Here is a 10,685-nt window from a genome sequence, read left to right as displayed (position 1 = left end):
AAAGAATGGAGTTCTTGTTGTTTTTCTTCTTGACGAACTAAGGAATAAAGCTTGGTTGTGGGAGGGAATGTATCCATGAGCAAAATCTGACTCCGAAGTGGTATATAACAACCATGTAATCCTTGCAAAATTTTCATACCACGATCTTAGCTAACAAGATCAGCAGTGGCACGACCATGACCACATGTGCAAGGTGGAATCACCACAAGAGAGCTTAGTTCGTCCCATAAAAATTTCAGTTTGGTATAATACTTGGAAATAGACATACCTTCTTGCTTGAGTAACATAATAGTGTCCTTCAACTGAAATATTTTTGGAGCTTTAGATTAAGAATACCGTTCATGTAAATCAATCCAAATATCATGGGCAGTATCTACATATAGTATACTACTTCGAATATCACTCGAAACCGAGTTCAATATCCAGCTAGAAACCAAATAATCATTGCATCTCTCCCATTAACGCAATTCTTTTTCAGTTTTGGGTTTAGCAACAGTACCATCAACAAATCCTAGTTTGTCTTTTGCCCGGAGTGCCATAGTAATAGCTCGAATCCAGGTAGCATAGTTGTCACCGATAAGAGAAGGAGAAACTAAAATAGTCATGGGATTATCTGAATGATGAACATAATATGGATCATCAGATTCTTGAGCAGCGATGATGTCGTCATTGTTGACAGACGAAGAAACAAGAGATTTTGGTGTGTTGACGTCACCCATTGTTGAAAAAAAATCACTGAAGTGAAAAGACATTGATATGATTAAGCATGGATCGTAACCGCTCTGATACCATGTAAAATAAAAAATTGTATGCAGAAGTATAGAAGAACATAGATTGTTTATTGTCTTGCTCTGACTGAAGAGAGACAAGATTTTCATTTTATATATATTGTACAAGACTTGCTCACTAAGGAGAAGCACAATCAATACAGCAATACTTCCTCACCAAGAATGTACATTAAGGAAAGACTTCCTGAGCAAGAATCTATAGTTGGAAACTATACAATATGGAATTAGGGATGTAATACGGGGCAGGCCTGGTCAACCGCGGGTCAAATAGTGATGGGTCAGGTCAGGGCGGGTCTAGGGGATACAAATCTAGTGGTCCCCGACGGGGCAGGGCAGGACGGGTTGAAGTGTCATGTCTTACTACCATCACCCGGTCCTGTTGGGTCACCTTACAGGGCGGGTTTTAGGCGGGTCATCCGGGTCGGATGGAAACTATCATTTTAACCCAATTTCACCCAAAAAAAAAACTTTCTAATTCTGCAAGTAATATATTTCCAATTCACAACATAGAGAAAAAAATGGAATCAATCAATAAAAAATAAACAAAAATAAAAAAACTTGAACTTGAAACTTCTTTCTCGTGATTTACCATTTGTAAATTATTTATTTTCCATAGCACATAAAGTGATTTACCATTATTGTTAAACCCTATATGGAATACACATATATTTGGAAACTGAATATATAGGATATTCTAAGAAAGAATAATTACGGTTATGCAGCAGTAGGTGACCCAATGCCGAAGATATCAGGCGTTGTCAAGTTGGACTGGTCGCCGAAAGGAGGAAAAGAAGTGGGCTGCAGAATGTTCGATAATGGGTGCTTTGGAGGAGAGCCGTTCTTTGTGCCGAAAGATCCATTAAATACAGAGACTAAGCACGATGGATACTTGGTAACATACATGCATGATGAGAACTCAGCAGAGTCTAGGTTCTTGGTGATAGATGCCAAATCGCCAACTCTAGACATTGTGGCCATAGTACAAAATATCAGGATATGGGTATTTTTTCAATATTCAATTTCTGGATATGTATCGTGGACATATCTCCCTCTTTGAGGATATTTAACATTGTTTCACATGTAAATATCGTGGATATATCCAAAATATCATGGATATTGTGGATATTTTTTGATATATCATAATATATTATTTATATTTATTTGAAATATAATAGTAAATATTAAATAAAATTGTTATATACATAAAATATCGCCAAATATCTCCAAATATCTCCAAATATAGCAAATATCATTGAAATATCGTCGATATTTGTAGTTGTATATATCTCTGAACATATCGTGATATTTATATATCTTTCTATGAAATCTGAATAAATATTCCCAAATATCATGATATATCGGGATATTTTGTACTATGATTGTGGCATCTATCAAGGATACCAGCGAGGACCTTACGGCTGCCATGGACTCACAAGTCACAACTGATCTCACCAAGTTGTAAAAAGTAAAATTAAACGACACAGTGACACGACAAGTCCACAACAGGGTGGTCCATGTTTCCCCAGCCATCACATTGACGGCTGTGTTAGTAGTCACTTTCTGTTTAGCAATGGAATTTGAGCTAGTATCAACAGACGGTAGCAACTATCTATATAACAGCGAAAAAACCTCGAAGTTTTCAACCAAATTCAGTTACGATTGTCCATCTGCGTAACATTGAAAAACCAAATTTCAAATATTAACAGAAACAAAAACAACAATGATAAAAATCATAATACTAAGGGTAATAATTAATAGTTAACCAAAGTGAGTGTGGTTACTAGTTCGATTCCCTCAAGGCCGCTGGGGCAGTACCAGGAATAGTCGAGGTATGCATAAGCTAGCCCGGACACCCAGTTAGCGAAAAAAAAAAAAGGTTAACCAAATATATTGACTCAATCCTTATTCAGAGGTTCTATCCTGAAGAGCTATCGTACAATCTGCATAAAATACAACCCATTTAAGTCCGCTTTTTGAAGGGTTTAATGTTTTCAAGCAGTTTTCATACTGATGTATGATAACTTATACATTTGTTATTGGCACCATTGGCGTGCAGTTGCATTTACTAAGGTAATCCAATACATCTTATGATCAAACCGATGTTCATGCAACGGTGAGAACTATGATATTCATATCAAGATTACATTGATTGTAGACAGTCAATTTCTAGGCTGTTTTACAACTGTTAGTTTTTTTTGCCATACGTGAATGTACAAACACTACATTCTGGCAAGATGCATGGCTTTAGAACATACTTATAGCAGATAACAACCATATTCCTTCTGAAAATCGTCCATTTCATAAGAGGAAAAAAAAACATATTCATCCCACCATCCTTTTCAAATCATACACATTTATTCGACTACTGTTCTAAATTTTATATTCCTTGCCTATATTTTTCTTACTTTCTAAAGCATTACTGACATATTAACCTTTAAGTGGCTAACATTCAAAATCACACTCATATACTCCGTCGCAACAAATCTCAATTATTTATTCTACCCCTTACTGGCCAAATATATTTTGCTTACTGTACCACTTAAACAGATCTAGTCCACCTCTCTATAACATAGCTAACTATTCTTTCCTTAGATAGTAAAAGTTGAGATGTTTAAGTCAACAGAACAAGTGGAAAGCAGAACTAGAACCCTTACATGTCTTTAAGCATGGTCAAACACATGATATAAAATTGCCTTCCATTTTCCCGGACATAATAGAGATGCAGCATGATCGATCTACTTTTAATAAGAATAATCTAGTTTCCACTTTGGTGCTGATACCTGACAGGGACAGACCCTTTAGCCAATGGCATGTGTTATCAGGAAGAGCATACAAGGCTTGGCCATTCAACAACCTGCTACATCTCTAGAGGGAACTTCTTCACTGTCGGAACATTATGCAGGGTAAGTTGTCATCCGTAATGTCATGATTATATTTCAACTATCAACTCAAGAAAGGACTCACAAAACCAATCAAGCTTCCCTTACATCCCCTCCGCTTCATCAATTTGTGAATCTTCAGCACACTCTATCGAGAATGTTGGTTCAGGAGATGATTTAAAACGTAATGACTGCAAGAAGTTGAAATATGCATACTTGATATCAAACTGCATGTCATACCCTGCAAGAAAATCTTCCTTAAAACAATCACTTTTTAGAAAAATTTGAAGAAGATAAAAAAACTTTTTGATGTGTCTTTGGAGCCTTACAATAGTTTACAGAAATAGTGCGACCTTCACTGTCTAGAGTCTGTCTAACATGATGAAACCACATGCTCGGCCTGCGTTCACTTCAACTAATTAGTCTCATGTAGATACATAAATACAACTAACAAGACGAGTATTTCTTCATTTGATAGTTCAATGATAAGTAAGACAAGGATGTAAAATGTCCTAGGTTCAAAGGTGGCTTCTGACTTTTTTTTGCTCTATAACCTGGCGATGACATCTTGCATTCTTGCTAAGTTTCAACACATTAAATGTTTTAAACTGAATCTGTGGGGCATCTGTCTGACAAATACTAGTGTAAATGTCCAAATAAAAATTGCAAGTTTAGGTGTGAACTGCCATTTATTTCAGTACACCTTTTAAGAGATTTTTTTTTTTTTTTTTTTTGGCTATTCTTGCTTGACAAAGCTGGCATATCCTTAAATATTAGTGGCAAAGTCGTATTGCACCTATGCCATTACTAACCACAATCAGGACAAGTTTGAATCTGTTTGTAATTGGGTTTCTTGGAAATGGGAGGAGGCAGACTGGACTCTCCTAACCCAAAGCACTTCCGCAGTTACTGCTAAGTTGTATGAAAAGAAACATGTACTTTCTACCAAGACCTATAACTTCTGTATTACATCGTATTAAACTTGGGCATCCAACTCAAAACCAAAAGGCCATAATGGTGCGGCCCCAGGATTATGATGCAAGGCTTTAGATCCTCGATGTGGGATTACAAATCTCAACAAACCCCCTCACATGTGGTGTGTCTTAAGCCAAACACGTGAATAATTTTGAACAGGTAGCGTGGAGTACAAGGGCCCTTTGGGGAAGAGAAATAGCTATTTCAATACCATCATAAATTTTGGCATCTAACTCAAACCAGTTGGCAGTGAGTGGAGTAGCCCCAAGATTTATTCATTATAATGCAAGGGTTTAGATACCCGATGTGGGATTAAAATCTTGACATGTAGAATTGTCCTTCAAGTTTAACTAGGTTTTACAAAAATCCCCCGTCTAGTTGATTACTTTTGTCCGTACTACTTCTTAGCGACCTCAGTCACCCAAGCAATCTGTCTAGATCTCTCACGTGTCACGTCTCTATCCACAAAGGGCACAAGCTAATTGTCAAAGAAGTGTATATGCTCCTAACTAATACGATCTTTTGGGTAAGTAAGAAGTCAAAATGCACCTAGATGGCATAGTGGGAATCTGAAGATTATGAATGGTGCTCCAGTGTCACAGGAAGGGGCAAATTGGAAAATTCATACTTCCCTTGTGGGTGTAACAAGTAAAAGGGGACTGCAAATTTTTATATTTATTTTTTGATCGATAAAATACAGTTTCATTACCATCAAAAGAACTATTACAATAACACCAAGATGGATTACCCTTAGCAAGATACTAAGAGTTGATACTACCTAAAACAAAAAAAATTAAAAAAAAAAAACAATAAGGGATAATCACACCACTTATGAATTCCAATTACATAAGAAATCTTGATATCTCAACCATCTAAAGATAACAACCCCCCTTGCCCAATCGTACAAAGTTTCCTTGATCTCCTCTATGATCTTGTACGTCTCCTCCGTCTTGAGATCAAAAACTCCAGTTTCTTTCATTCCAAATTACCCACATAATGACTTTCCAAAGAATTTCCAAAATCCATTTAGCCCTTGGTATGGTAACAACTTATTCTACAGGATGGTGCCATCTCTGTACAACTAATAGCTAAGAGAGGACAAAAAGTTGGGCGAGAAAGGTGCGCTTCATGATATTAGTATGAAAACTTGATTGTTGTGACTTGTGAGCAACGAACCTATCAGCCTATGTTGTAATCCGAGGATTCCAGGTTCATTTCTTTCTTTTCTCATTTTTCCTTTTCCTGCTAGGTAGGTAAATTAAGATTCCAGATACTTTATCTCTATAATGAATGGTTCACTACACTCCCGAAAAGAGACGAGGGGGGGGGAGAGAGCAAGATACTTAAGGGCTATATCCCACTACCAATAATGACAAGTTTAAAACAGCCAAAAGTGGAGGGTCATGGTGAGATGGATCAAAAATGTAAAAAAACTAATCACTAATTGTCAATAGAGATGAATTCACAGTGACTATTTCTGCTGGACATGACCTATGTGCGCTGCAGGACGGATAGAGAAATTCAGAGGGCTAGACGCGACTATAGACTATACAAGGGGGTTGGCAAAGCTCATCAGTTTACAAATGAAGACTTTAGAGTAAAGAAGGAATACAAAATAGGGAATCAACACTCCTCGAGAAAGCAAGTTACAAGCTATCCAATTTTGATTTGATAGAGTTTTGCGAAGCAAGATTCATCAACGGAGCATGCTTCCTTGTCAAAATATATTATCTATAACAATTAAGTCAAGACTCCATAAATTTGGTCGAGTTTGTAAACCTGCTAACTTTTCTACATACAAAACTATTTAATCATCTTTCTTGATTATTTAGATGAAAAGGATAATAGTTAAGAAGCAAACAAAAATAAATTTCAAGATTCAAGCAAAGGGAGTGAGTGATATAGGAGGTGTCATGAGTTGTATAAATTTTCAATCCATAGGGATCTAAAGTTAAATGAGTCTGTCATCCTAACACAAGCAAGCAAAACATGATTCTGAAAGGTATCACAGAAACTTTCCATTTGGTGTTGGATACTCCTGTCACACAAGGAGGATGATATTACGAGGAAAGGAAACAATTCGTAAAACGCGACAAGAACAACTGTTAACGTGTTATAGCTCCAAAATAACGATTAGAGCATCACTTAATCATGGAAATACATGCACTGACTACTACAGAAATGGGCAACATCCTTTCAAAGAAGCAGGAAATGAAATTCTTCCTAATCCTAAGTGAGGAGCAAGTTCTGCTTAGAGCATTCCCAATGCAAGCCATTCTTATTCACCTCCACGTCAGCTCTATTTCCTCTCTTTTCCACCGTTTTGGTGAAAAGCAAGGTGAGGTTGCCCAATGCAAAGGTGACTATTATTCTCGGACGGGATGTTTGATTCCGTCTGAATGTAAAAATCGAAAAAACGTGCCGGACGGAATGAAACATCCCGTCTGCAGTTAAAAAAAAAATCGAAAAAACACGCGAGACGGAATGAAACATTCCATCCGGAAAAAATTTAAAAAAACACACGAGGCGGAATAAAACATCCCGTCCGAAGTTCCCGACTCAGCTAAAAGTTTCACTCTCGTTTTGATTTGGGAAAATAGTCACCTTGATATTCACCTTTGCATTGGGCAAAGGTTTTTGACCATTTAGAGGTGAATATTGTTACATCCCCTTGATATTCATCTGCATTGGGAATGCTCTTATAAGAGTTAAACCAGTCTTTTCAAGTCACCCATGGAAGTAAGTAGAATGTGTAAGAGTATACACAATAGGTAAGCAACTACAGATATAGTTAAGGACAAGTACAAGAAATGGTTGGTGCCTTACAAAGATTACACTATTACAGTAATCCGAGCATTGTAGTATTAGCACCGTAACACCATTCTCATTACTTTCAACATCATATACCATTGTCAATTCCTTCTGTTTTTTTCTTTATTATACGTATGTCCTACATTACAAAAGCCTCGTTTAAGTTGAACAAGTGATAATGTCTACAAACAACAATATCAGGTAAGTAAACACATTAAACACATTAAGCAATGCCAGTAAAAAGTCGATGGTAATGAAAACTTACAAATAAAGAATGTCCCCAGCCTTTACTGTACACTCAAATGGCTTTGGCCCATTAAAATACAATGGGAACTTCAACATTTCTTCCGCTTTCGTTTCAGGTAGTGGGTAAGGATTAACACTGCACCATGGCACATATCTCACTGGCTCCTCAAGTTCCAAACTAAACTCTCCACTATCCTGTTTTTTAACAAATTTATCAGTAACATTAAAACTACAGTGTAGTAGTTTGCGTTACGTAAAAAAATACGAGTAACTCATTATTTTACCTTGTGGAAATGATATTGAGCAGCAGGATAAGACTCAATATACAATCTATGGAAATCTGTTGGTGGTAAAAGAGTAAAATGTTTTTCACCACTAATAACAACATAAAGATTCTCATAATGATCTTTATGAAACGAAGTTTGTGACTTGTGATTACCAATCCATAAATTTACTGCTTCAGGTAAACAACCAAGTGCTTCACTTGCCCAACTAATATCACTTTCCACGTCACCACTTAATGCCGAATATTCCGTTCTAAAACAATCATTCTGTTCTTGTGCATATGCCACGTACGATAAATCTGTAGAAATTATTTTTTTAATTGCATTGGGAAACGGAATTTTTTCCACGTGTGCAGATGCAAAGCAAAGGGTATTGTTGGAATAGGGAATAACGGAGTCGGCCAGACCGTTGGGAGTTAAGTGAAGTGATATAGTGGAATGAGAGAGGGTTTGAGTTAAGTAGTTGTTTTGGGTCCATGATTTGAGGGCTGGCCAGTGGTTTGTAGCGTTTGAAATTATGCAAGGTTTGTTTTGGGATATGTAGTTTCTGTGAAATTGGAGAGGGGTTGGAGGGTGTGGTAAGTGGTCTATTTGTGACGTTGTGCCTAAGCTTAGTTCTCTCACTTCTTGCCATAGATTTTGTATTGGGATTTCATTGGCTTCTTTTTTCATTTGAGTTGTGCCTTTTTTTTAACTTCTGTTTGGCAAAACGACCACCGGAAACGATGCAAAGGAGTTGCACACCCAAACCCTTTTTCAAACGGCATGATAAGCCCAATTCATACCTTTTGTAACCTCGAAGGCTGGGTGCAATCTCATTCCCTCAAAAGTGGAGGGAGTGGCAGTGGTTTTTGCCCTTTATTTCCATATATAGAGAGTAATATTGAGGAATAGAGAGTGCATTCCACGCGAATTGAAATGGCGTGGTTTGTAAAAACCCAAACGGCGCCATTTGAAGTGGCGTTGAATGCATTTTTCAATTTCATACAGCGCCATTTGAAGTGGCGTAGTTTGTAAAATCTCAAACGGCGCCACTTGAAGTGGCGTGGAATGCATTTTTTTTTAAAATTCCGCGCCAGCCGAAGTGGCGTAGAATGGTCCGAACCATTTGACACCAAAATTGACTCCCCATCCTCAAAACACTATTTTTTTGTGGAATGGAGATAGAGGGTGATGCACCATTGGTATAACACCCCGTCTTTTTAATTGCATTTTTTCTATAATAATATAAATATTAATAATAATAATAATGTAAATAGAATACAGAAATAGGATATCCAGTTGTTAGAAAAAAAAGCCTATAAGTAAGTAGATAGGATAAAAGCCCGTAAGTAAGTAGATAGGTTTAAAACCCGGGTTTTTCGGAGAGGTTTGAAAAACTAGAAAATAGGGGTTTCTCACGTAGAGTTTTTTTTTAGAAAAACAAAACTGGAGTTTAGAAAAAAAAAAAAAGTGAGAGTTTTACTGAGAGAAAAACAGGAGTTTTGAACGGGGAAGATAATCGGTTTCGCGGATGAGAGGAGCGGCACGGGTTTCGATTTCGGGAGCCGTTTCGGCCGCTCGATTTTAACAGTGAGTAGTCATACTATATCATATTTTTTATGCGTTTTGATTTAAACACACCGGTAATCACAATCGGTAATGAATTTTTTTTTCTACCTGCGTTTTTGTCAACTCTATTAAAGGGTTAGATACACTTTGGAACCACAGTAGAGGAATTAGGGACGACTCTTGGCAATTAACCGCCAAGTCCGACACTCACGGGTCGATGGCGCCGCCATCGCCAGCATGATATCAAACCGTTCCTTGTCTTTTTCTTTTGTATGGTTTTAATTTGTATTGTTGAATTGTTACTGTGAATGTCATGAATGATGTTGGGACTGGGCGTGGTGAAGTAGAGGTGGTTGTTTCAGATGAGGGGAGTGCTGTGAAGCTTGAATAGCCATTAATGGCGTTCAAGCGAGAACATAACCGTTTAGTGTTGTTGTTGCTTAACTGTTGTCGGGTTTGGATGCGTTTTGTTTAGATTTTGTTGTGAGAATATGTTGTTGGGTTGAGGGGGATTGTTGGTGGTGGATTGGGTGTTGGAAATTTGACAATTGAAGCTTGAAATCACCCTTTAATGGCGTCGGTCGAAATTCTTCAGTATGACAGAACTATGATTTGATGGTATGGGTAGGTGGGGGTTTTTGTGAGGAACCAAACCGCGGGGTTTATTTTACTGATGGGTGGCCGGTGGTGGCTGTGTGGTGGTCGGTAGTGGTTGTTTGAAAGTAGAGAAGAAGGAGATGAACAGTACCCAAAAACGATTTTGGGCTTGGGCCAAAATCGTGGGCTATTATTTTTTTTGTTTTGGATTTTAAAATTTGACTTTTAGATTAGACTATGGGCCTTAGGATTTGGGCTTTTGGGTTTTTTTGAGTTTAGGCCGGGTTGACCAGAGTTGACTGTTGACTTTGACCAGAGTTGACTGTTGACTTTGACCAGGGTTGACTTTGACCAGTTGACCCGAAATTTTGACTTTTTCCTAAAATTATGATTCGGTCTAATAGGATAAGTCTAGGACTATTAACGTGTTTGATTTTAGGCTAGGACCTTTATAAATATACTTGTGTACGTGTATTTACTGCTTGGTGATTTTTCAGTCTTTTGAGATACACAACGTTATGACACTTATATATTCATAAAATTAATAACGAAAG

At 37.4% G+C, this 10,685-nt stretch overlaps 1 protein-coding gene across 9 annotated transcripts; it reads right to left on the bottom strand.

Annotated features, from left to right (window-relative positions):
* Positions 1 to 3,254: 3,254 nt before the first annotated feature.
* On the bottom strand, positions 3,255 to 8,738 carry LOC147523826 (2-oxoglutarate (2OG) and Fe(II)-dependent oxygenase superfamily protein). 9 transcript variants are annotated; one of them, XM_086600004.1, is made up of 5 exons: positions 7,984 to 8,738; positions 7,719 to 7,894; positions 3,997 to 4,067; positions 3,753 to 3,908; positions 3,255 to 3,671 (listed from the first exon to the last, which is right to left on the bottom strand). In XM_086600004.1, exons 1-4 carry the CDS (start codon positions 8,653 to 8,655, stop codon positions 3,772 to 3,774), a joined length of 1,056 nt encoding a protein of 351 aa, XP_086456130.1. In that variant the 5' UTR covers positions 8,656 to 8,738; the 3' UTR covers positions 3,255 to 3,671; positions 3,753 to 3,771. The 9 variants fall into 9 exon arrangements, with proteins under 9 accessions (XP_086456130.1, XP_086456115.1, XP_086456122.1 ...); XM_086599989.1 differs by having other exon boundaries at positions 3,753 to 3,920; positions 7,984 to 8,732; XM_086599996.1 differs by having other exon boundaries at positions 3,255 to 3,666; positions 3,753 to 3,920; positions 7,984 to 8,732.
* Between the last annotated feature and the right edge of the window lie 1,947 nt (positions 8,739 to 10,685).

This window comes from Coptis chinensis, chromosome 1 (genome assembly GCF_015680905.1).
Source record: "Coptis chinensis isolate HL-2020 chromosome 1, ASM1568090v1, whole genome shotgun sequence".
NCBI lineage: Eukaryota > Viridiplantae > Streptophyta > Magnoliopsida > Ranunculales > Ranunculaceae > Coptis > Coptis chinensis.
Note: the sequence above shows the minus strand (reverse complement) of the source record. Positions and strands in the feature narration are given on the sequence as shown.

Coding starts and splice junctions, on each gene's coding strand:
- LOC147523826 (XM_086599981.1), bottom strand. CDS start 8,655: ATGAAAAAAGAAGCCAATGAAATCCCAATACAAAATCTATGGCAAGAA. Junction 4,068..7,718: donor GCTGGGGACATTCTTTATTT/GTAAGTTTTCAT, acceptor AAGTGAACGCAG/GCCGAGCATGTGGTTTCATC. Junction 3,921..3,996: donor CACTATTTCTGTAAACTATT/GTAAGGCTCCAA, acceptor GTTTTAAGGAAG/ATTTTCTTGCAGGGTATGAC.